Source organism: Budorcas taxicolor, chromosome 8 (genome assembly GCF_023091745.1).
Source record: "Budorcas taxicolor isolate Tak-1 chromosome 8, Takin1.1, whole genome shotgun sequence".
Lineage (NCBI taxonomy): Eukaryota > Metazoa > Chordata > Mammalia > Artiodactyla > Bovidae > Budorcas > Budorcas taxicolor.
In genome coordinates, this window is record NC_068917.1 from 63,226,335 (window position 1) to 63,251,820 (window position 25,486).

The 25,486-nt window shown below is 49.6% G+C and overlaps 1 protein-coding gene and 1 pseudogene across 1 annotated transcript; both read left to right on the forward strand.

Annotated features, from left to right (window-relative positions):
* Positions 1 to 404: 404 nt before the first annotated feature.
* Positions 405 to 1,181, forward strand: LOC128052550 (40S ribosomal protein S6-like; annotated as a pseudogene).
* A 2,555-nt stretch (positions 1,182 to 3,736) lies between these two features.
* On the forward strand, positions 3,737 to 23,961 carry GLIPR2 (GLI pathogenesis related 2). Its single transcript, XM_052645000.1, has 5 exons — positions 3,737 to 3,806; positions 13,338 to 13,446; positions 13,796 to 13,899; positions 15,724 to 15,801; positions 22,534 to 23,961. The coding sequence occupies exons 1-5, from the start codon at positions 3,794 to 3,796 to the stop codon at positions 22,692 to 22,694; spliced, it is 465 nt and encodes a 154-aa protein (XP_052500960.1). The 5' UTR covers positions 3,737 to 3,793; the 3' UTR covers positions 22,695 to 23,961.
* The last annotated feature ends 1,525 nt before the right edge of the window (positions 23,962 to 25,486 follow it).

Sequence of the window (25,486 nt, forward strand, 5' to 3'; positions counted from 1 at the left end):
ATCCCAGTCAGTGGACAGCAGAGCTGGAACATGGACATGGGCCACGTGACTTCAAGGCCATGCCCCAGTATTCTTAATTGCCATTCATCTCTTAACACTTCCTTTGACTTTGCCTTTCAGTCCTCTGGGAGGGACTTTTTTCATTTCAAAAATTATCAGTTAATCTTTAGCTAAATTTTAGTTTTATTACATTGTGTTCAGAAATTTTAACTGGATAGTTTCTACTTTGGGGAATGTCTTGTGGTTTACTTTAGGGCCTAATATTTGGTCAACCTTTGTATTTGTTCCATAGAAATTTGAAAATAATGTTATCAAATATAAATGGTCTTATTTGCCTGGCACAGGGGAGGAAGTAAAGAGGACAGTGCCCAGTCTTCCTTAAAAATCAACCCTTGGGGTCTCTTTTTCGTGGCGCCTCAGAGGCTGTCGGCCGCTTCAGAATGAAGCTGAACATCTCTTTCCCGGCCACTGGCTGCCAGAAGCTCATTGAAGTGGATGATGAACGAAAACTTTGTACCTTCTACAAGAAGCGTATGGCCACAGAAGTTGCTGCTGACGCTCTGGGTGAAGAATGGAAGGGTTATGTGGTCCGAATCAGTGGCGGGAACGACAAGCAGGGTTTCCCCATGAAGCAGGGTGTCTTGACCCATGGCTGAGTTCGCCTGCTTCTGAGTAAGGGGCATTCCTGTTACAGACCAAGGAGGACTGGAGAGAGAAAGCGCAAATCTGTGCGGGGTTGCATTGTGGATGCCAATCTGAGTGTTCTCAATTTGGTCATCGTGAAAAAAAGGGAGAAGGATATTCCTGGACTCACTGATATTATAGTGCCTCATTGCCTGGGTCCCAAAAGAGCTAGCAGAATCCACAAACTTTTCAATCTCTCTAAAGAAGATGATGTCCGCCAATATGTTGTGCGAAAGCCCCTAAACAAGAAACCTAGGACTAAAGCACCCAAGATTCAGCGTCTCGTGACTCCCCGAGTTCTGCAACACAAACGCCGGCGTATTGCTCTGAAGAAACAGTGTACTAAGAAAAATAAAGAAGAGGCTGCAGAATATGCTAAACTTTTGGCCAAGAGAATGAAGGAGGCCAAAGAAAAAAGGCAGGAGCAGATCGCCAAGAGACGGAGGCTGTCCTCCCTGAGAGCTTCTACTTCCAAGTCTGAGTCCAGTCAAAAATGAGGTGTTCTGAGAGTGACAAATAAAGCAGACCAGACACCAAAAAAAAAAAAAAATCAACCCTTATTAACAAGTCAGTCTGCTTCAGTGCCCAGTTATAAGATCTTAAAATTAGCTTCTTTCAGTTAGGGTTTACTGAATCCCTTCCCCCGTAAGGAGTTACTCTGGGGAATCTCACCCAGGCTGCATCTTTATTTCCCTGCTTGTCTCACACAGGGGTGGGGCCATGAGTGAAACCAAGTCTCTTTAGTGCGAGGTGTATACTGACCACTGCCCCAAGGCCAGAAGAGGTCAGGACCTGTGAAGTTGAAGGGACCCATACACCCTAAGGGAAGAATAGGATTTGAATGGGCAGAGATGGGCCAGCAGACCAGACTGAACAAATAGCCCAAGGAAGGCAAGAAGGTGAGGAATCTCTGAACATGTTTGGGGAATATCAGAAAGTCTGTTGTTCAGCCACTAAGTTATGTCCGATTCTTTGCCACCCCATGGACTGCAACACACCAGGCTCTCCTGTCCTTCACCATCTCCTGGAGTTTGTGCAAACTCACATCCGTTGAGTTGGTGATGGCATTCAACCATCTCATCTTCTGTCCCCTCTTATCCTCTTGCCCTCAATCTTTCCCAGCATCAGGGTCTTTTCAAATGAGTCAGCTCTTTGCATCAGGTGGCCAAAGTATTAGAATATCAGCTTCAGCATCAGTCCTTCCAATGAAAATTCAGGGTTAATTTCCTTTAGGATTGGCTGGTTGGATCTCCTTGCTGTCCAATTCAGCTCAGTTCAGTCGCTCAATGGTGTCCATCTCTTTGTGACCCTATGGACTGCAGCATGCCAGGCCTCCCTATTCATCACCAACTCCCGGAGTTTACCCAAACTCATGTCCATTGAGTTGTGATGCCATCCAACAATCTCATCCTGTCATTCCCTTCTTCTCCTGCCTTCAATCTTTCCCAGCATCAGGGTCTTTTCAAATGAGTCAGCTTTTCGAATCAGGTGGCCAAAGTATTGGAGTTTCAGCTTCAACATCAGTCCTTCCAATGAACACTCAGGACTGATCACCTTTAGGATGGACTGGTTGGATCTCCTTGTAGTCCAAGGGACTCTCAAGAGTCTCCTCCAACACCACAGTTCAAAAGCATCAATTCTTGGGTGCTCGGCTTTCTTTACAGTCCAACTCTCACATCCATACATGACTACTGGAAAAACCATAGCTTTGGCTACTCGGACCTTTGTCAGTAAGATAATGTCTCTTCTTTTTAATATGCTGTCTAGGTTTGTCATGGAGAAGGCAATGGCACCCCACTCCATTACTCTTGCCTCGAAAATCCCATGGACAGAGGAGCCTGGTGGGCTGCAGTCCATGGGGTCACTAAGAGTCGGACACAACTGAGCAACTTCACTTTCACTTTCATGCATCGGAGAAGGAAATGGCACCCCACTCCAGTGTTCTTGCCTGGAGAATCCCAGGGACGGGGGAGTCTGGTGGGCTGCCGTCTCTGGGGTCCCGCAGAGTCGGACACGACTGAAGCGACTTAGCAGCAGCAGCAGCAGCAGGTTTGTCATAGCTTTTCCTCCAAGGAGCAAGCGTCTTTTAATTTCATGGCTGCAGTCACCATCCGCAGTGATTTTGGAGCCCAAGAAAATAAAATCTGCCAATATTTCCACTTTTCCCCTATCTATTTGCCATGAAGTAATAGGACCGGATGCCATGATCTTAATTTTTTTTAGTTTGAATAATTCCCTCGCAGTCCAGTAGTTAGGAATCTGCGGTTTGGACCCTGCCATGGGCTGGGTTTGATCCCTGGTCTGGGAACTAAGAATCTGCAAGCCACTCGGTGAGGGCCCCCAACCCCCGACCTCATAAGTCTAATTTGACTGGAGCATGGGATGAAGTTAGGAAGCTGAGGAGACAGGTCTGCCGCCAGACTTCAGGAGTGGGGGATTTGACTTGGTCTGACGGGCAACGAGGGACAAGAGGACAGGGGACAGAGCGAGACTGCAGAAGCCTCCCTGGGACTGCCACGCGGGGAAGGGGAGTGTTGGAGCTCCAACCCAGACCCGCACCAGAGGGTGTGTGCTGCGGAGAGGACAAGACGTACACCGGAGCCCGGGGCCTTAGGGGTTTGTGGGGGTCAGGCCGCTACAGGGAGAGCACCAAGCCCCTGGTGATGCGGGTCGGAACCGTCCCTCACTCCCCGACAATAGCCCTGCGGAACCCTTAGCGTATCTGCCTCTGAGCATCTACCAACTGTGTAGAAGGCGCTGGCTTCCCTCCTCACCCCCATTCGGTTTCCGGAGAGGGGCAGCTCGGGGCCAGTAGCCTGGGCTCCCGTCCGCACTTGGAGAGCTTTGAGCGGCCCCAGGCGGGCAAGTTTCTCTGGAGTCGGAGAGAGGCCCGCGCGGTGCCGGGGCGCGGTGCCTCCTCCAGGCAGCCGGCGGGATGGCCCCTGGCAACTCCTCCTGCAGCTGCCGCTGCCTTATAAGGCGGGGGCCGGGCGGCGCCGGGGGAGGGGCTGTAGCCGCCGGGCCTCCTCCTCCTCAGCTCTGAACGGCGCCGGGCCGGGAGGGAGCGCAGCGCAGCGCAGCGGGAGCGGAGCAGCGCGCCGAGCCTGCCATGGGCAAATCAGGTGAGCCAGGGCCAGTAGAACTGGGGTGCGGTGATGGTTTGGGGCTCCGAGGTCCTCGCTGTCACTCTTCCCGAAGCTGGCTGGATCCCCAGGGGGAGTGGGTCGACCACCTCCGCCGGGGCGACGCGGCTCCTGCCGCGCTGTGGGACCGCAGGGTGCGGGATGGAGGGGCTCACAGAGCTGGCAGTTTCCGGGGCAGCCAGGAAGCCGAGGTGGCCGTCGGGCCACCGGGAGAGAGGGAGCGAAGGCGAGACAGAGGGAGGGTCCTCCTGTCTGCGAGCCAGAGATTGCGTCAGGGAGGGCTTCCAGGCGCTGATGGGATTAGCGCTGAGTCCGGCCAAGGCGTGGCTTTTGCTTTGTTTCAGGACAGGGTTAGAGTTGGAAAAAGCCACAGAACTGTGACAGCATCTCTTGATGCAAAGCAGCTTGCCCGGACCAACCCTGCGAAAGACAGCTCTGAGCATCCTTTTCTTCTGACATTGTGCCTTCTCCTCTAAGCACCCCCTCCCACCCCGTGCCAGACTCAGGCTACACAGGAGTACATACAACGGCTTCCCCCTTCTCTGACCTGTCAGCTGCCCATCCTCACCACGGTGGCTGCCACGGTGAACTTTCTAAAACCCAGATCTCCTCTTGTTATTCCCGAGCAACTTCCATCCCATAGTGTGCAGGTGAAAGAGTACACACTCTTCAGCTCCGCTGTGGGGCTCTCAGGGAGCTGCCATCACCCCCTTTCTTGCCTCTGCACTCAGCTTTGGCACTGGATCCTTCCCCTGAGTTCCCCTTCCCAGCGTTCACCACCACCACCACTTCGGCTCTTCCACTTCGGTGAAATTGAAAATCCTCCCCATCCTTCCATGCTCAACACCTAGACTAGTACCGCACCCCAATTCCTGACCTGGTGTCTTCTTCCTTGCAGCCATCCCAGATATCAGGTTGGGACTTTACCCAGCCAAAGACCTGCTTCCCACCAGCTCCTCACTTCTGACAGCCAGGAGCCATGTCTATCTCAGTATAGTTCGTGCCTCACAGGAGGCTTTTGAATGAACAGATTTTGAACAGAGTTCAAAAGCCCCACTTCATGGAAAGTTGAGGTTGTCAGCCTCAGATGGTGGATCTCTTCCTGAATCTGTCCTCTACTTCTGAGGTACCAATGTTGGAGTAAGTGACTTTCTCTGGCATTGGGCCTAGCCTGCCTTATCTGTAGTGGCAGCTCTGGCTTTCAGCCCCGGCCCTGCTAACCACTTGCTGTGTGATCTTGAGCAAAGCCCTTTCCTTCTCTGTGCCTGTTTCCTCATTTATACAAAGAAAATGGCCAGTATCATACCCAGGGTCTTTTGCAGACTGGAAAGGTAGCATAGTTATTATGCAGTTAAAGGACAGGCTAGTGGGGTGTGGGGGAAAGCATGGCAGATGTGAGAGGGCCCTTTGAAATCCCTATTTGGGAAATTAGTCCCTTTCTCTACAGATTAGGAGAAAGTCCACAAATTATCTAAAGCTACATTCTAATCAGTTGTTTCTGGCTTCTTTCCTAAGAAACAGTTTTCCAGAACTGCTGAATGCCCATTTTTCTCTGTTCATCCATCTGTCTCTCCCTCCCTCCATCTTTCCTTCCCTCCCTTGTTCTTCCCTTCCATCATTTGTCACCTCTGTATCAACCTGTGGACCTAGTGCTGCAGAGGGCATGGCCCCTGCCTTTAGGAGTGTTTGGGTGGATTATGAAATGCATCAGAAAGCTAGTTGGGGGACAGACAGGCACTACACTCTAGCAAGAGGTGGAAAGTGATCCACGCCACAAGACAGGTGCAGGTGAAGAGCAGTGGGAGCTTGTGGTGGGGTGGGGGTGGGGAGTGGATCTCTTTCCCAAGCATCCAGCGAAGATTCTTGGAAGAGGTGGTCAGACTCTCGAGTGTCTTGGAACTTTGGACTTTCTCCATGAGACCTGGGGGGCCACTGAAAGGCGTTGATCTAAAAGCTGCGGGACCAGAATTGTTCCAGGGTGGAGGGTGGATCAGATGGAGAGAGAGTGGAGGTAGGGGTCAGGGAGAAACTATTGCAGTTACTCAAGCAAGAGATAACAGAAACATCTAAGGGACTGGAGAAGAAGCGGGGATGGATTTTTTTTGTTTTTCCAAATGTAGTAAAGATTTTATCAACTCAACAGCTTCACTTAAGCATTAAATGAACATAAAATATTTTACTGACAAGTTAGAATTCACTTATGAAAGGGGAGATGACATTCACGGAGGTCTACTCTTTTAGTCTAAGGAGTGAGAGATTTATTTCAAAGTTATACAAATAAGCAACAAAGAAATGAAATTTCTAGAAGCAGTAGTGGTATCAAATTAGCAAAAACAAAATGAATAGAATGTTAAAATTTTAGACAGGAAACCTACATATAAAAAAATTCTATTTCTAAAATTGGGAAATGAGGCTATAGGTCCTACATGACTACATAAAAAGTGACTAGACATGCAGATGTCCTAAAGAAGGACCTGCTGGAAGTGAATAGGAGACTATATTTCTTTTTGGTGAAAGTGAAAGTGAAGTCACTCAGTCGTGTCTGACTCTTTGCGACCCCATGGACTGTAGCCTATCAGGCTCCTCCATCCATGGGATTCTCCAGGCAGGAATACTGGAGTGGGTTGCCATTTCCTTCTCCAGGGGATGGATTTTCAAGATGGTAGCCTCAAGCAGACTTGGTGACTAACTTGTGAATAAGAAGGAAAGGTCAGTGGTGTGAGTCTGGGTGCAGGAAGGTGATGACACCTTCTAGGACTGGAGATGCAGAGTCTCCAGGATGGTGGCAGAAAGCAAGTTAGAGCCGGTTCAGGCAGTTTCCGCCTCCTCCCCGTCGTTAACCTCCACAGACCTGGGGAACTTCCAGAATACTGGCCCTTAGCCACATGCATTCTACTCATCTCCTTCCAAAGACTCTGAGCCCCCTGGATAGTATCCTGCTTCCCTAAGGATCCCCAAGAGAAAATTGCTTTTCTGGGTTACACGGGCCCAAACTTGTCATTCCAGGCCACCAGCCTGAGACTGTCTGTGCCCAAAGTACAGGAAGCATCACAGACGTGCATCCACAGAGGGGCTCTTTGTGGTTCCATAAAGACCTTTGTAAGGAGCTTGCCTCTTCTGGGCCTCAGTTTCCTCATCACTGCACAGGAGCCCATCTCTTTTTAATCTTTAACCTCAGATATACAGCAGAACTACTGGGGTAGTAGGCATTGCTGGAAAAGTGTCTCATAACCAACACAGCTTAAATTCTGGAAGTCCAGTGTTCAGAGACTCCTAGGTCCAGACCCTGGCCCACATCTTCCTGCTGGGCTTCAGTTTGCAGCTGAGCAGAGAAAGGCAACAGCCTGGGGCTCAGTGGAAGCCTCTAATACGGTCCCTAATAACAGTGATTGCCAATTATTCAGCTCCTACTGTGTGCCAGGCTTGAAGCTGGGTGTTTCATATGTGTTATCAACTTTTGTAACAGCCTGTGAGGCCCTTATTATCAGCTGAATGGATTTACAGAGGTTGAGTACTTTGCCCAAGCTCACACCCTGAACAAACAGATTTGCACCAGGTTCTCTGACTTCCCAGCTGGGTGCTGACCTGTCTGCCACACTGATCATTTGTCACCCTGCCCCTCAGCCTGGACTCCAGCCCTGAAGGACAGCCACACACTCTCTATCGCTAAGAATCTTACTGTCCCTCGATCCACATCTCCCAGCCCAAGGTCATCAGAGCAGAAAGACCTCCAGGGACCAAATTATCCAGGAATTTTCTACAGAGCAGGGCTTTCACACCTCTCCAGGGGAAGGCTGCATGGGCAGGTTAGTCCCCACAGTTCTGTTTTCATCTGTTGATTCTAAAGAAAGGTTCAAAAAAGGGTTTCCCTGCTTTGAAGCTATTTTGAAAACCACAGATGTCAGGCTTCCTTCTCACACAGATGAGGAAACAGGGCAGCATGCTGGCAGGCAGGCCTGGTGACGGCGGGCAGGACTGGAGAGAGACCGCTTCTCTGCTGGCAAAACAAGCACTGTCCCTGCCCTGCCTCCTTCAGTTCTTCCGTGACCATCATCCGCCCACACAGGGGCAGCCTAAGGCATACCCTGTCATTCTTGCTTAGGGATAGAAAGAAGTATGTAAGGTGGAAAGTGTGTGAGAGCCAGGGCAAGGGAGGGACATTCTTGGATCTGACTCCAGTGTGGACTCACTGTGGGACCTCGGGCAAGTCACATGTCCTCCCAAAGACCAAAATTTCCTTGTTTTAATGAGAAGAAATCTGTCCTCAGGCTTCCTCAGTGCTGGTATGAGAATCTCATTCATCTGTTCTTTTTTTTTTCTTTTTTTTTCATCTGTTCTTGTACTCACTTTTTTACTCAGTAAGTACCTGAGCTCAGAGGTACTGAAAAAGGTCATCAAAGACCAAGTTAAATACCAGCAGCCCTGCTCCCATTAAAATCAGGGAGGGGAGTTTCCCCCAAAGCCAGGAGGCTAATGGATCTCTGCCCAACAGTAATGATTTATAGGTGACATTTAGTTGAATTATAGTTTGTTCACTTTGTTCCAGATCTGATCTAAAGCATTTACAAAGATTGATTTATTTAATTCTCACAACCCTGTGAGGTAGATACTGTTATCCCCATTTTGTGTATGGAAGAAATGAGGTACAGAGTGATTTAGCAACTTTACCAAGATCACACAGCTAATAAAAGGCAGGGCTGGGATTTGCCTCTTGAATGTCCTGGAACCCAGGCTGAAAAAGCTACCCATCTGGAACTCATTCTTTTTATTTTTTTTTTAATCAGCTTTTTATTCTTTCCTTCCTGATAAACTAGCAAAACCAGCTTTGCCCCAAAAGCTTTCTAGCCTCTTGCCAGGGGACAGAAGGGGCCTGTTCATAATTCCTGCTCAGGCCCCTGCCGGTCCTGGGCCTCTTTGATGGGGAGTTGGGAGAGGGCTGAGAAATGAGTCAGCTGGGCTCTGGGAGGCCAGAAGAGGACGAATGCTGAGGGAGGGGCCTGTTTCAGCCAACAGTTGTGAGGGAGGAGGGGCACGGACCTCCTCAGAGTCTATTCCATAGTTAGAAGCTCTGCCCTAAGGACCTTTGACAGCCCCTAGTCCAGCCCTACCCAAGACGCCTTTGTCTTCCACCTAGCAGAGACGCCCTGGCCTGCCCCCTCCCCTCGGCCGCAGGAGCCAGGCCCAGGCAGCCCCTTCCAGCAGCGCTGACCTCAAGCCCCAGTTGTGCCCCCTGGAGCTTCTTCTCCAGAGCCCTTGGCTTCCCTCTGGGACGACTCGGGCAGGTCTGTCTACCAAGGGCTTAGCACAGAGGAGGTTCTTGAGAAATCTTAGTTCTTTTCTTCTCTTCTCTCTTCCTCCTCTTTGAGGAAGGCAGATTTGAAGGCAGCTGTCAACCTCACTGGGTCTGGTGGCCCCCTTTTCTCAGTGATTTCCTCTGTCTGGTGACCCTTGAAGTGGACTGGGGTTCAGGGCAGGGTTCCCCTCCTCTTGGGCCTACCCCTAGACCATCTGTGGGAACATGGACAGAGTATGTTCTTGAGCCTGTTTCCTCATCCAAAAAATGGGTTCAATGGTGAAAGCTCCAGCAAAGGTGGTGAAAAGTAAATCAGATGTTGCCCAGGCCTGGCACCCAGAAATGGTTGGCCAACAAGCAAAAGGAAGGCCTTCCCTCATTCCAGGCCGGTACCCTGAGGCTGCATGACCTCTCTGAGCCTCAGTTTGCGAGCGTGTGTGCTCAGGCACATCTGACTCTTGGTGACTCCCTGGACTGTAGCCCACCAGGCTCCTCTGTCCATGGGATTCTCCAGGCAGGAATACTGGAGTGGGTTGCCATGCCCTCCTCCAGGGGATCTTCCCAACCCAGGGATTGAACCCACGTCTCCTGAGGTTCCTGCATTGGCGCATGGGCTTTTTTTTTTTTTTACTGCTAAGCCACCTGAGAATGCTCTTTTGCCCTCCTACAAAATGAAGCCATAACCCTCCCTCCCCCATCGTGGGGTGACTCTGAGGTCTCTCCTTGCCTGATGCGGGGCTGGGTGGGTTTTCTTTGACGCCTCTTTTTTCTGGTGTTTATCTGTCCTCAGGTCTTTCTACAGAAGGGGGTGAGTCTCTTGCTGGGTGTGGTCATTGGGAGGTATCTTGCCTCCCTGGGGCTGGGTTCTGCTCAGAGGAGCCACCTGAGCTGGGACTGGCTGCTGTGGTGGAAGGGAACCCCTGTGTCAGCCAGGGGTATGGTTATAGGGCCCCAAGGCTTTCCAGTCAGTGACAGGGAGAGAGGGCGAGCCTGCTGACCCCTTCCTAGAAACCCTGGTGCTGGAACTTTCACTTTTTGTTTCAGTACTTCCCACATTCTGGGAATGCTGTGACCTAGTTTTTAGCAGCCTTATATGTCCCTCTCTGCCAAGGAGACTTCAGGGCCTGAGCAGTCCAGGGTCCATTGTATCACACAGGGCTATCTTTAAACTGGCTTTGCCTTAGTGACCCACCCATTCCCCTTAACTCCACTTCTTTCTCACAGCACAATTTATACCAGACCCCTGCAATCCTGGTTCTTTCTGCACCTTTGCCTCCTCCTCACCTCTTCCAGGGAGCCTTCCCTGATACATCTGTGGTCACCATGGCCTGCCTGGTACACAGGAGCTGGAAGGGACTTCAGGATGGGCCTAGCCAGGCCTGTCACTCAGAGCCCCTCTGCCACTCTGTGTGTACCCACACTCGCCCTTGCATGCACACACACACTGAACTCCTGCAAGTCTGGGGTCAGTCGGTCATCTTGCCTCCTCACCCTCACCCTCAGGATTGGAAGTGACTTAAAAATCATCTGACCGGGCCTCCATTGCCTGAATTCCTCTGAGAGGAATTGTATGCCCCCAGTGCTGAAGAGCTCACTACCATGTGAGGTAGCACTTTCAGTCTTCAGAAAGCTTTGCTGGAGACAGAGATCTTTCTTAGGCTGAGCTGAAATCTGTCATCCTGACTTTCCACCCACTGTTCCCAACTTTGCCCTGTGGGGCCCCAGAATTCAGCAGGGTCCTGTCCTACATCTTCCAAAGTCTGATCTTCTCCAGTTCTTGCTACCATCCCTTATGAGACCACATATCCACCCCTTCTTCACCTCATCACCACCTCTGTACACACTTCAGACTGTCATTGACTCTAATGGAAGGTGGGGGCTGGGCTGGGTGAAGAATTGCAGCTGGACGCTGGCTTGTGCAGGGCAAGCAGCACATCGCCCAGGAGCCCATGGGTTTCTGGCCACCATGCCACCCTGCTGACTCCTTAGCGTCCTGTTAGTGAGGCTCCAGTGTAGTCCCCATGAGTTGCTGTGATTCTTGCCACTTCCACCTGAGATATTCTTTAAAAGCCTCTGTGACTCCATTATCCAGAGTAACATGTGAAACCCCAATTTTTTTTAAATATTTATTTATTTGGCTGTGCTGAGTCGTAGTTGTGACACATGAGATCTTTAGTTGTGACATGTGGGTTCTAGTTCCCTGACCACTGCACATTGGGAGTGCCGAGTCTTAGCCACTAGGGAAGTCCCCCAAAATCTTTTTTTTTAATTCTGGTAAAAATCACATGACACAGAATTCACTGTCTTAACCACTTTTTAGTAAAGTGTGTTCACAGTGTTGTAAAGCAGATCTCCAGGACTTTTTCATCTTGCAGATCTGAAACCCTGTACTCATTCAACAGCACCTTCCCTCTCGGCGGGTCTCTTAGCCACAGAGGCCTGAGGACTTCAGGTGGTAGCTCCACCCTGTGCCTTATGACCCGTTACCATGGCCATGGTTTTCCCCTCCATGCCTTTGTCACAGCATCTCCCCATCTCTGCCTGTCAATCCAGACCGCCCAGATCCTGGTGTTTGGCACCCTCTTCCCGCCCTGTCCCACTCCCCATTACTATGACTGGACCCCACCAGACTGCCCCACCAGTCCCCAGAGTGTGGAGGTTGTGACCACTTGCCCACCACTGGCATGGCCTGCAGTTTCCTTCCCTCTCCTGGTCAGTGTCTAGCCCAAAGCTCTGGAGGGCAAGCCCTGGGTCTTCTTCCCTCAAGTCCCCTAGCGACCCAATGGGATTCAATCTGAAGGCCCAGGAGACCTGAGGGAGGGGAAGAGGACCCCTGCTGGTTCATCTCCACGGCCTGTGGGGGACAAGACCGCAGAGGAGAAAGGTGGCTGGTGATGGTGACTCGGGCCAGTGGATGGAGGGGTGCTTCTCTCATCCTCTGGTTTACACCCTCTGCCCACAGCAGGCTTCAGGGACAGGCTTCTACCAGAGGGGACTAGCTCAGTTCTGTGGACGCCCCCGTGGCCCTCACACATAACTCAACCATTTCTATGGTGATGGCAGGGGGTCCTCCCAGATTCCTAAGGCTGAGGTCAGAGTCTTAGCCTGGCCAGCTCCTGTTCAGACATCTGTGGGGCCTCAAATCAGGCCTAACCATGTTAGGCTGCTTTTCTCCTAGTTCCTCTTGAACTGTGCTCACCTGCACCTTGACCCTGCCACACTGTTAGCTGTTGTTTTCAAGACTCTCTCCCTTCTGGGTATGAGCTTTTTGAGGGAAGGACATAGCTAACTTGTCCAAACCTCTGGCATATGGTATGGGACTTGGCACAGAGGACATACTCAGAGAGCAGATGAACAGATAGATGAGTTGGGGTTGGATGGATGATAGATGGGTGATTGGATGCTGCTGCTTACATCATGAATCCATAGGTGGATGGATGAGTGATGGATGGAGGATGTTCCATTTGAGATTCGAATTGATATGACCTCTGTCCACTACTGACCTGGCCTACCTTTGACTTCACCACTTCTCTTCTCCCAGTTCCAGCCCCCTTGGCTTTGCCCCTTCTGAGGTTGTGACCCAGTTGGGCACACCTTCCTTCACCTGCTGAGGCCAGCTGATCACACCACAGCATTCTTTCCCCACACTCCCCCCTCTCTCCACTTCCTGATGCTGTCCTGCCCTGGTCAGTCTGCCTCTCTCCATCTGTCCCTCTGTCTTGGGGCAGTGCAGGTACCCCTGCACTCCAGCCAGGCCTAGGCCTGTTCTCTCTGAGCTCCCATCTCCAGCCCTCCCAGTCCTCCCGTAGCATGCACCATAGGTCCCATCTGAGATATCCAGTCTCCTTCACACATTTTCTTTCAGATATCCTGCTCTTCCCTGTCCAGTACCCCTCTCTCCATCTGCTCTGTGCCTCCAGCCTATCCTCCACTCAGCAGCCAGCAGGGTCTTCCAGAAACAGAGGTCTCCTTAGCTCACCCCCTTTCCCCCAGTCAGTCACTTCCCATTGCCATGAATAAAGACCCAGATTCCTTACATGCCCCATGGGGCCCTACATAGTCCTGGGGGTGTTGGTGTGCAGAGATTGGGGCAGCAAGCCTGGCCCTGTGGCCTCAGGTCTGAGCTGGGCCGTGCTCTGAAGCCTGCAGGGTACTTTCCTACTTCCCGTGGCTCTTTTCTCCTCACTGAGATGGTCTCCATCTTGAACTCATTGCAGCCTCCAAGCAGTTTAACGACGAGGTCCTGAAGGCCCACAATGAGTACCGGAAGCAGCATGGTGTCCCCCCACTGAAGCTCTGCAAGAAGCTCAACCGGGAGGCTCAGCAGTGAGTGCCCCCCAGTGCCCAAGGCCCTTCATGGTGCTGCCGCTGCTGCAGTCATGGATGGGCGCTAGGATGCAGGAGAGATGTGGGCTTGGGGGGCAAACACAGCCATGCTTGACTAGCCCCTCTGCCATTTACCTAGGTGGGTCCCATTGTTCCTCTGAGCCTTAGTTTGCTCCTCTGTAGAGTGGAACTGGAGCAGGGGCTTAGAAGCGATGCAGGTGTGATGTTCCTGATTGCCTCCACGAGCCCAGGGCAGGGACGGAAGCTCAGCCACACTAGGTTAGGGCTCCTACTTTTGAGGCTTCCCCAGGCTGTACGCACTCTAAGGAAGCACCGTGGACTCCTGCAGGTATTCAGAGGCCCTGGCCAGCACGAGGATCCTCAAGCACAGCCCAGAGTCCAGTCGTGGCCAGTGTGGAGAGAACTTGGCATGGGCATCCTACGATCAGACAGGTGGGTCATTCCTCAGCCCCCCACCCACTGCCTGAGCTGGGCCTGGGACATCCAGTGTTCAGGCTCCTCCTGTCCCCAGTGCCCTCACAGTGCCACCATGATGCCACTACCTGCCCAGAAAGGGAAGAGAACCCCAGAGCTCTCTGTCTGCCCCCAGGGGCTGACTGCAGTTCACCACAAGGGCTCCAGTGGCCAGCTCAGGGCCAGGCCTGTGCGGAGTGCCAGGGACACAGAGATGAGTCAGACTGCCTGCCCCCGCACCTTCTTCAGAAGAACTCCCTGCTGAGAGTGGGGGCGGGGGAAGGACCGTTTGTGTGCTGTGCCTCAGCCTGACCCTGTGGGCACTGCAGCATCCCCAGTTACGGAAGAATTTTACTTTCCTCATGTTCTTCTAAAAGTCTTTTCAGTGCTTGTGTATTAACTGTTTTCATGAGAAAAGTGCAATAGAGCTTTTTTCCATGTTGGACAGAGTAATAATAATGGGAAAGGCAATTCCTCACCCAAGGTCACAGCCTGGATGGTGATCCCACCACACTGACCAAACATTGTGGAGCTTCCTGGCTCTGATAGGGCTGGCGTGGCTTTTTAGGAAAAATGCTGGAGAGAGCCACCTCGCGCTCTGACCGGCTCCCTCCCCTGCAGGAGAATGACTGTTCCCTCCCTGGCCTCACATTCCTGGGGGTTCCCCAGGGAGGCCCTGGACAGCCTCTATGTTTCCAGGCGGAGCTCTCCATGAGAAGCAAGAAGCAGAGAAGCGAAGCGTGGGCCTGCCCCTGAGGAGGGTGGAGCCCAAGGCCCACAGACCCTCCCCAGGCTCAGGCTGTGGGCCTGGATGGGAAGAAGGGAGGGGGGCGGGAAAGAGCCAGCAGGAGATGAGACTCCCTCCCAGCCTCACGATGGCTCCCCGTGGAGCCTTGAGCAAGTCTGCTACCCTCCCTGGCCCCAGTGTCCCTATCCCTACAGAGAGGGGATGGTGGTGGGTGGTCTCTAGGGCAGCAGTTCCCCATCCTGGCTGCACCCTGGGATCTTCTGTGGTGCTTTTAAAAAGTATAGTGCCTGATCTCTCCTCCAAAGACACTGATACAATCAGTATCAGGCATCAGTAATTTTGAAAATCTTCCCACTGCTCTCAGAGGCCCTGCCACTCCAGGTGTGGTCCATGGATCAACCACAGCACCTGGAAATGTGTTAGCAGTGCAGACAGACTCAAGGCTCTACCTAGATCTGCCAGAGTCCGAAGCTGCATTTTAACAAGAGTGATTCATGCACTTGTTAAAGTTCAAGACTTAACTGCCCTGAGGCCCAAGGCTCCTAGCCCTCTGGCCCTGAGTTCAACTGCTCCCAGGGGAATGCTATGACCAGTGGATGCTCCAGGAGAGGGCCCTTCTGCCTGCAGCAGAGACCCTGACCCACCAGCCCAATTACACTTCCTCCTGTGGATGTTTCAGGAGCAAGAGTTGCGGTGGGATGAGGGCAGAGTCTCCGGAAAGCTCACAGCATTGTTAGAAGCCCTTGGAGTATGTTGCATTCAGCCCTGTTGTATAGAAGCCCAGAACTGGGCAGGCCTTGCCCAGGATTGCACAGCGAATTAGTGGCAGGACAGGGACACAGATGCAGGCCCCCTGATCTCAGGTCAGGGCTGTTCCCAACCCCCAAGAAGGCCCTCCCTTCAGCCTGGATGTGCTCACGGGCAAGAGTCCCCATGTCAGCCCGTTGGTGCTTCATGAAATGTCTAACTAGTGCTTTGGAGCTAATGGGAGATGGAAGGAATAGGGAGTCGGTTAATTATGCTGCTGAGTTGTCAGCAGTGTCTTTTCCTTACAGGAAAGGAGGTGGCTGATAGATGGTACAGTGAGATCAAGAACTACAACTTTCAGCAGCCTGGCTTCACCTCTGGGACAGGTGAGTGATGTGGACACAGCAGTGACCTGGCCCGGAGTGGGGTTGCAGTCTGGGTCTGACTTCAGAGGAACTAACCCCCTAAAAATCAATCACTTTCCTTCTGTTTTACTTCTTCCATATTTCTCTGGTTTGACTTTGCCCAGAGGGCAAAACCATCCACACCTCTTTGAAAACAGACACACACACACACACACACACACACACACACACACGCATACGTACACACACACACCCCTCCATCCAAGAGCACCCAAGCTGCCGGTTCCTGCGCCAGCAGCTCAGCGCTCTTCAGGTGACTGGGGTGTGGCACGAAGAGGCTGTGGACTGTACAAGCTGCCGAGTGTGTCTTTTCAGGAGTGGTGCCTCAGCACTTGTCATCGGTCATCCCACTTCTGGGCCTGCTCTCCAGGAGCCAGAGTATTCTAAGACCTTCTCTGTCCATGCTGCTCTTCTGATTAAACTGCCAGTGGCTTCCTGGGGCCATCAGGAAAACTGAGCCACTGACTTTTCCCCTGGTCTTAACACCCTCCTCCCTCCTGCCCTCAAATCCTCCCCCCGCCCCATACCCCCTCCTCACAACCTCCCAAGTATTCTCCCTTCTCCTTTACACACTAGTTTGTGATTCAGGTGAGCTTGGAATGCAGAGATTTTTGGATCTAGTCTCAGCTCTGGCACTATGAGTTGCATGAACTTGGGTCAGCGCCGTCCTTCCCTGTCCCCAAGGGAGAGACACAAGGTGGTGGCCTCTATGGGACATTCTGAGAGCTGGGATTTAGATTCAGGGAGCCGGCCATGGGACCATCCAGACTTTCCCATGGACCTCCCATGTGAGCAGCGAATGGTTAGCCTACCAAAGCCCTGGTTAGCCGCTCTGGGTTCCCCCTACCCCTCACAGGCCTCACCAGGCTCGTCTTTCCTCAGAACTGACTCACGTCCACCCAGGGCCCAGGATGGTTTCGAAGGAGCTGGGAGTTCCTCTGACCAGAAGGCACCAGAGGAACTGAACAGAGGATTCTCTGTCCATCCCGCTATTCCTCTACCCCACCCCATCCCACCCATGGGTGGAGACACTTACAGCCTCCCACCCTCTGCAGGACTCTTCAGAAGCAGGAAGTGACATGTTCTCAGAGCCAGTCACCATTTCCTGTGGTTTGTGCTCACGCTTTGGGGCAGCGGTTCTTGCAATCGTGTGGGTAGAGGTAGCAGCATCTGAACCGAGGCATTTCCTATCAGTCCTGTGGGGCAGGACCAGGAGGCTGCAGCCAGGCCCTGGGAGAGAACTGCTGGTTCTGTGGTAATTAGCTTTGAGAGGTGAAGCAGGAACAATGACAACCTCCTACCACTGATTAACAATGTGTAGGCAGAACCTGGCCTTCTTTTCATAAAGATCAATGTCCAGAAGATGTTTTATTTCATCCTGTGAGCAAGATTCACGAGCAGTCACACATGTGTCAGAGCAAGTTATTGGTGTTGCTCGTGTGTACACACCACTTGATAGTAAAAAGCGTCTCCACCTCCACGGCCATGTAACCTGCAATACCTTTTGGAGCTGGAGCTTTATTCCACCCATTTTGCAGAGGAGGAAGCTGAGGCCCAGAAAGAGGAAAAGACTTTTTACCTTCTGTCTTCAATCTGATGCTTTTTCCATGGTCCCTGCTGCAAGGTAGGAATCTCTCAAGTGTCAGAGCTGGGGATTGGTCTCAACTTTCCATGATCACTGACTCTCTGTCTTGTCTGTTATCCTACATCTCCCACCCCTCAAGAGGAAAAGCCTAGAGCCAACAGCCCCTACTCCATCCCAGGCACCAGTGGGCAGTGCCTGGGGTCACACAGAGCCTAACCCTTGGACAGGAGCACAGCTTTGGCTGGTGATAGAAGCAGGGGTTTTGCAAGACTCTTAAAAATGCGCAGGCCTGTCCCCCTTGCGTCAGCCACCCCTAGAGCTGCTTCTCACTGCATCATGGCTCAGGGAGTCCCTGACCTGGGCCCATGTTGTAGGTGAAAGAGCCTTCAAAATATCCCTGACCCCACCCCACCCCTACCCAGGTCAAAGTCTTGTGATGAAGGACACAATTCTGTTTCTGCTGAGAGAAATAGCTTCTTGCAGTTCCTTTATTTTGGGCTTTTTTTTTTTTTTTTAATGCATAGGCTTGTTGACTTATTCTGAATAAGTAATACATATATATGACATGAGATTTGCAAGCTGTATAAGGTGGAAAGTCTTCCTTCCATCCCTGACTTCCAGTGCTTTGCCTCCCAACCAGTAATACCAGATTCTGTGTCTCCTATAGAGTCATTCAAACCAACATTTGTGGTTTTTCCTTTTTTTATTCTCTGGTGTCAGGTAGATGATCTCTTTCACACTTGCTTTCTTCACACAGCAGATTGACAGAGATTGTATCATATCAATCAGGAAAGAGCTTTCTGTTTTATTCTCTTGCAAGGATATACTGTAACTTATTTAATGTGTTTTTCAGATGTATATTCTGGAAAGTTTGGGTTCATAGCAGGAAAGAGGATGTGATCCTTTTAGGAAAAAAAAGAAAAAGAAGGAAGCTGTTAGTAATTTAGGGTTAGAAACCAGTGTGTATCTGATGGTTGCTAAGGAAGTTGTGTCCTCTAATTCATCTCTAAATATACAGACTTAATTATCCGTGTGCAGACTGAAACCTCTGAAGTCAGAGGAAAGATGACTGAGTTTTATCTGTTTGGAAAAGGCTTCCACGGACATTCATACTGCTGGTGTGCATATGGCGTCTGTAATCATTTTCTTGGCAACCAGTGGATAAATGACAGCTCTTCCTTGTCTGGGTGATGGAGACAGTGGGTAGGTCAGTGGCCAAAGCATGTGGTCTCTTGGAGTAAAGGCTTGTGGGCAAAAGGTGTGGGCCTTAATGAAAAGACAGTCCATAGAAGCAGTGACACCTGGCAAAGCTGCTGAAGAGCTGGAGATGAAAGAAATGTGATTAAAAGTTTAAGGACCAAGGATGAATTGGAAAATAGTGCTTCCTCTTTTCTGAGGTGAGACTCAGGGTGTATTGAGCAACAGTTAACATGAGCTTAAGGGTAAATGGTCAGGATGCATAACTGTAGTTAATGTTTGTTTCCTTTTAATTCTTGCTTTGATTAGATCACAGCAGCCCTGAAGGTTAGTGTTTATGTTTGGTTGTTTTCATAAACAATTTAGTAATCACAAATCTGGAGAAGGCAATGGCAACCCACTCCAGTACTCTTGCCTGGAAAATCCCATGGACAGAGGAGCCTGGTAGGCTGCAGTCCATGGGGTCGCTAGGAGTTGGAAAAAAAAAAAAAAAACAATTTAGTAATCACAAATCTTTTAGAGATGTAGACAAAGAAATAATGCCTAAATTTTAAAATTATAAAAATGGGGACTTCCTTGCTGGTCCAGTGGCTAAGATTCTGAGCTCCCAATGCAAAGGGCCCAGGTTCCCTGTTCAGGCAACTGGATCCCACATGTTCCAACTAAGACCCAGTGAAGCCAAATAAAAATAATAAATAAAATTTTTTAAATTATAAAAATAGAGTTCATCTATAGGAGAAAAACAGTTTAATCAATGAATGTTTATTTAGTCCTTACCAAATACAAGACACAATGGGAAACTTTGTCTCTTCCCTGACTGGAAGAGTGTGGATACCAGCCCTGTCTTCTTCATTCCTTTCTTTATTTCATTTTGTGGTGAAATACACTTAAAATAAATTTACCATTTTAACCATGTTTTATAATTTTTTTTAATTTTATTTATTTTGTTTTTGGCTGTGGTGTGTCTTCCTTGCTGCACGGGCCTTTCTCTAGTTGCAGTGAGCGGGGGCTACGCTCCAGCTGTGATACACAGGTTTCTCATTACAGTGGCTTCTCTTGTTGTGAAGCACAGGCTCAACACTTGTGGTGCACGGGCTTAGTTGCTCCAAGGCATGTGGGATCTTTCCTGACCAGGGATCAAACCCACGTCTCCTGCGTTGGCAGGAGGATTCTTTACCACTGAGCCACCAGGGAAGCCCCATTGTAACCATTTTTGAGCACACAGTTCACTGGAATGAAGTGCACGCATATTGTTGTGCAGCTGTCACCACCGTGCACCTCCTGAACATTGTCATCATTCCGAGTGAAACTCTGAACCCATTAAACAATAACACCTATCCCTTCCTACCACCCCCTGCCCAAGCCGTGGTAACGACTATTCTACTTTTCTCCACAAATCTGACTATTCTACTCATATAACAACATTTTGTTTATCCATGGGCAGTTGTTTTCTTTTCCCCTTTTAGCGATTATGAATAATATGAACATTGGTGTGCAAATATTTGAATCCCTGCTTTTTGTTCTTTTGGGTGTATGCCTAGAAGTGGAATTACTGGATCATATGGTAATTCTATATTTAATATTTTAGGAACTGCCATACTGTCTCCTGCAGTCGCTGCACCATTTTACATTCTCATCAGCAAAGCAAAAGGGTTCCAATTTCTCCCCATCAACCCCATCAACAAATAACATTTGTTATTTTTTAAAAAATAATATCCATCTTAATGAGTATAAAGTGGTTACCCTCTTTCTTAACCACCCAGTGGGAAGCTTAGCTACTCTGATTACAATTTTCCTCCTTCTTCCTTCCCTCTGTCTCTTCCTTTCTTCATCAGATATTAATTAAGCATCTACTGTGTACCAAGCCCACTGGTCAAGAAGACAAATATGGTGCCTGCTCTCAAAGAGGAAACATTATCTCTTCAGGGTTGTTTTTAGAAAATGAATGCCATACTGTGACATGGAAGTAAATATCCCACAGACCTGTCAAATGATCTCTCTGAATCTTCAGCAGTAAAGGTGAAAAGGATGAACTCCTGATCTCTGCTCCCAGGAGATGAGAATTTATGGTCATTGAGCAAAGAGTACATTATAGCATCTGTTCTTTGACCCCCAAATCAAGAACAGAGTTAGAAGCTAAGCTATGTTAGCAGCTGGAAAAGACCAGTGAGTGCGGGGCAGGCAGCCTGAGCAGTGGGAGAATGATGTTGGGAGGCTTCAGCAGCCACAGAAGCATCTGGAGGGGCCAGCAATAGCTTGAGAAGGAACTTAGCTATGTGGCTCAGAGCAGAGGGAACTGAAGGAGGCTCTAACTTGTCTGGGTCTCAAAGAGCTCAAAACAGACAAGGCCTGCACTTCCAGGGATGGCAGAACTTATTCCAAGTTGGTTCTTCCATATGCCTTTCATTCATTCATTCCATTTATTCATTCCACAAAGTTTTATTTCACATTCCATGTATCAGGCTGTGCCAGGTACTGCACATACTTTGATAAATAAATCAGTTTGGTTCCTGCCCATATGGGGCTCATAGCCTAGTGAAGGGGCCAAGTGCTTAGCAAGTAATCAAGCAAATATATCACTGCAAATGGTAAGAATGCTGTGAGGGGGAACCAGTACAGTAAGGCCGTCTTGAGAGGGAGGTGTTCAGGAAATGAGAGTGATTGCGAAAGGCCTCTCTGAACAAGTGACATCTGGGCCAAGACCTAAGGGATAAGAAAACACTGGTCATCAGACGAGCATTGCATACAGTGGCCAGTGCGTGCAAGGGCTCCATAGTAAGAAATAACTGGATGTGTTCAAGGGATGGAAAGGAGGCCACCGGACCAAAGCATTCATTTTCATTTTAGGTGCAACTAGAAGCAATGGAAGGATTTTTAAGTAGAGAAGTAAACAGATATGATCTATGTTTCAAAATGATCACTCTGGCTACATCAGTGGAAAGTAAATTGAGGAAGCAAGGGTGGATGCTGGAGAGTCAGGCGAAGGCAATTGCAGTGATCCAAGAGAGAAAAGTTCCTGCTTGAGACCATGGTTTTGGGAATGAAAGGACTAGAGATGTATTTTGAAGTTATGATTCTTCAGGATTGAATGAGTGTTTGGGGAAATGACAGTGAAGGAGGAGTGCAGAGCAACCCTGAGGATTGTGTGCACAGAGGTACTGGTCATGGAAATGGGAGAGACCAAAATTAAGAGTGAGGTTTGGGTAGGTTAAATTTGAGATGCCTGTGAGTCATCCCAGTGGAAATGTCAAGTAAGTAGTTGTGTTTGGAACACAGAGGAGAGATTTGGGCTGGACCAAGATATTTGGGAGCCAAGGAAAGATGAAATTGTGTGAAGAGGGCAACAGGAAAAGAGAGCCCAGGATTGAACCTTGGGAAATGCAGGTCCTCCAATATTCACAAGTTAGATGCAAGAGGAGGAGGAAGAGAGTGATGTGGGGTGAATGCCAAGAGAGGAAACCAAAAGAGGAGAGTCCTTTGAAAGGGGCAGGAATCTATTCTATTAATGTTCCTGAGATGAGTAAGATGAGGACAACCAGTGACCACTGGGAAGGAACACAGAGATCATTGGTGACCTTGAAAGTGTGGTTTGGGGCGAGGGGTGGAAGTAGGTGCCAAGTAGGGTGACCTTCTAATTGTTGAGGTCACTGGGCTTTGCCATAATCTCTAGGAGACCATGAAACTTTTGAGCATTGGATAGTGAGATGAGTAGGGTCTATTTGGCTGATTGAGAGGACCCAATGTGTTCGAAAATTAGTCAGTGTCTTGTATCTCCTTCTTCTGATTGGCAGTTGACGATCAAGCTTCCCCCGCATGGCAGAATGGTACAGGAGTTCAAGAGTCCCTTGGAACACCATTCTCCAGGCTTTGCTAACTAGCCTGTTTCCCTCTCCCGATGCCTGTTCCTACAGGACACTTCACAGCCATGGTATGGAAGAATACAAAGAAGATGGGAGTGGGGAAGGCGTCTGCAAGTGACGGGTCCTCTTTTGTGGTGGCCAGATACTTCCCAGCAGGAAATGTCGTCAACCAAGGCTTCTTTGAGGAAAATGTCCTGCCTCCAAAGAAGTAATTTGTCCAGTGGAATGGGAAGGTGGCAGACTTAAGAACTTGGATATGAAGTGCCTAGAACAACAAAACTCAGCTGTGTGTCTGTCCCTGTGGGTGTGTGTGCTGTGTGTGTGATGCTGAGTCTCTTGCACACGCACTTGGTTAGACAGTTGTGCATGAAATCATTCTCATCAAAGAAATGAGCATACAAAGCCTTTATCTTGATGATTCCCTGGGCTGCAATTATTTGGACTTTGAGGGGAAAAACTCAATTTTTAAACTTTAAAAAAATTTTTTAAAGCAAACTTTTTTTGTACCTTCTTACTTATATCCATCCCTAATCCCTGGACTTTCTGTATTCCAACTGTTTGTGATGCTGAGAAAGTGAAGTTCATCTTATGGGACCTTCATGCATTGTAATCTACTTTTGGTAGATATTTAAGAATATTAAACCCTCATTTCAATGTGACAAAAATACAGCTTTAAACATGTAAATACAAAGCGGTTTCCATCCGAAATACAGGGTAGGCAGGGACTCCATTTCACGGAATTACTGAGATTTCTCAGTTGTAAGACATGATGTCATCTGCACGCCTCCTGGAATTCTCTAGTGGGATTGCCAAAGAACAAATGGAGAAAAAAGCTTGACTTCCTTGCATTTTTCTATCTTCCACCACCCTTGGCCCACCCTCTTTTTCTAAAGATCCTCTGGCATTTCAGAGCTCACTATGCCGCCCCTCCACCACCACCTTGGTTTCTAGGGAGCAGGGCTAGGCCTGCAACTCACCCATCCCCCACTCTGCCTGGTGGCCCGGGGCCTGTTCTGAGAGAAAGCCCCTCACTCTGCCTGGGCTGTTGGCCAAGCAGCCTTGGATGATGAAGTCAGTGAGTGCGGGGGTGAGGGTGAGCTCACTCAGAGTCCCCAGAGGAAGCCCTCCAGCCTGTGCCCTCCCCCCACACAGGGTGGGAGCCCCAGCCTGTTCCTGGCAGCTGTGACTGCAGCTGTGCTGCTGCTCCTCCAGGAATGTGTCACAGGCCCAAGCGTTCCAAAGAGATATCCCATGCGGCGGCTTAGAGGCGCTAACTTAGTTCTGCATGTTGCCTCAAACTATACAAAGTCCTCTAAAATCAGGACTCCATATGGTCCAGGTGGGAAGGGCCAAGCTGTGTGTCCCTGAAACCACGGCATCTCCAGGCAGTGAGATAGCAGGGCCGGGAGTCTGTGCGGGCCAGTCTTTGAGACGTGCTTCCTGAATGTCTCTGTTGTGAACACAGGCTTCTGCTGTGCTCTTCGTCTCACCCAGGGACAGTAATGAAATCTTTTTTGGTGTAATATCTTACTCCCATGTGATTCATGCCTGATTCTTAAGGTTTTCTTTGGTATGAACCATTTAAAAAAATCTTTTATCAAGTTTGTTACAATATTGCTTCTGGGTTTTTTGTTTTGTTTTATGTTTTTGGCCCCAAGGCATATGGGATGTTATTTCCCTGACCAGGGATCAAACCTGCATCCCCTGCATTGGAAGGTGAAGTCTTACCACCAGGGAAGTTGCTCGTTCCTGATTCTTAACCAGTAACTAAGGTAATCAATAACTCTGAGTTCCATCTTAGGTAACTCAAGATTCTGAATACCTCCAACCCCTCCCCTGTAGACTTGTTTTGAATCACGTCGTGACCTACCGTCTCATAGCTGACAGGACTAGAGTGGGCATGTGATTCATGGCAGCCAATCTCTAGCCTGGCCATGGACCAGGAATTTGAGCTAAGAAATACAGAGAGAATTGACCAGTGGAGCTGAAAAAATAAGGATGCTATGAGTTTGAATTAAGACTACGGCAAGTCAAAGCTATGTGTAAGCCCAGTTATGAGTTGGAAATATATGGAAGTGAGAAAGCCAGTTGTTAAGAGGTATAAAACAGGTGGAAAGACAGGAAGACTCTTCTTATCCTTTCCAGTTCCAGGCCAAATCTATATTTAAAACATACCCTTCATTTTCTTCAGGGCTTCCCAACAAATTGATATATTAATTGATGGTCCCCAGAAGGATAGAATATTAGATAGAGCCCCCCCCAACCCCCGCCCTCCAGGGAGTTTCAGCAACAGAAAATGCTGACCTGTGCAAGAAGCTGAGGGCGTTGGCCATACCTGGGCAGCTACCACGAACAAGACAAACTCAACGACCAGTCATTGAACATCCCATAGCTCCTAGGGACATACTCTACCCAATACACACGTATACCTAACCACCTGATGGACCCTGGCAGGCAGCCCGTCACTTTAGGTTGGAGTCTGTTTCTTCAGTTGGCTGGAGTAAGGAACAAGCTGACCAGGGGAGCTTTCTAAGCTGAAGATAAGCCAGATAACAAAGCTGGCTGAGTGAGTGGGCACAAATCTAATTTCTTACAATGGATTTTGTAAAGATGGCAGCTCCTAAAAGTTCAAGGGCTTCTCTGATGGCTAAGTCAGTAAAGAATCTGCCTGCAATGCAGGAGATGTGGGTTCGATCCCTGGGTCACGCAGATCCTCTGGAGAAGGAAATGGCACCCCACTCCAGAATTCTTGCCTGGGAAATCCCATGGACAGAGGAGCTGGTAGGCTACAGTCCATGGGGTCGCAAGAGTTGGACATGACTTAGGAACTAAATCACCACCACCATAAATTCCACGTGAGCAGAAGACAAACCAGATTGCGACCTCTCCTTTGCAGCCAGAGGGTAGAGGGAGTCAGGCACTCTGGCTTCCAGTCCTAGCTTCCTAGCTCTGTGAACTGAGTTGAATGAGCCCCTTCCCGTCTCTGGGCCACAATCTGTCTAGC

Coding starts and splice junctions, on each gene's coding strand:
- GLIPR2 (XM_052645000.1), top strand. Junction 13,900..15,723: donor GGCATCCTACGATCAGACAG/GTGGGTCATTCC, acceptor TTTTCCTTACAG/GAAAGGAGGTGGCTGATAGA. Junction 15,802..22,533: donor TGGCTTCACCTCTGGGACAG/GTGAGTGATGTG, acceptor CTGTTCCTACAG/GACACTTCACAGCCATGGTA.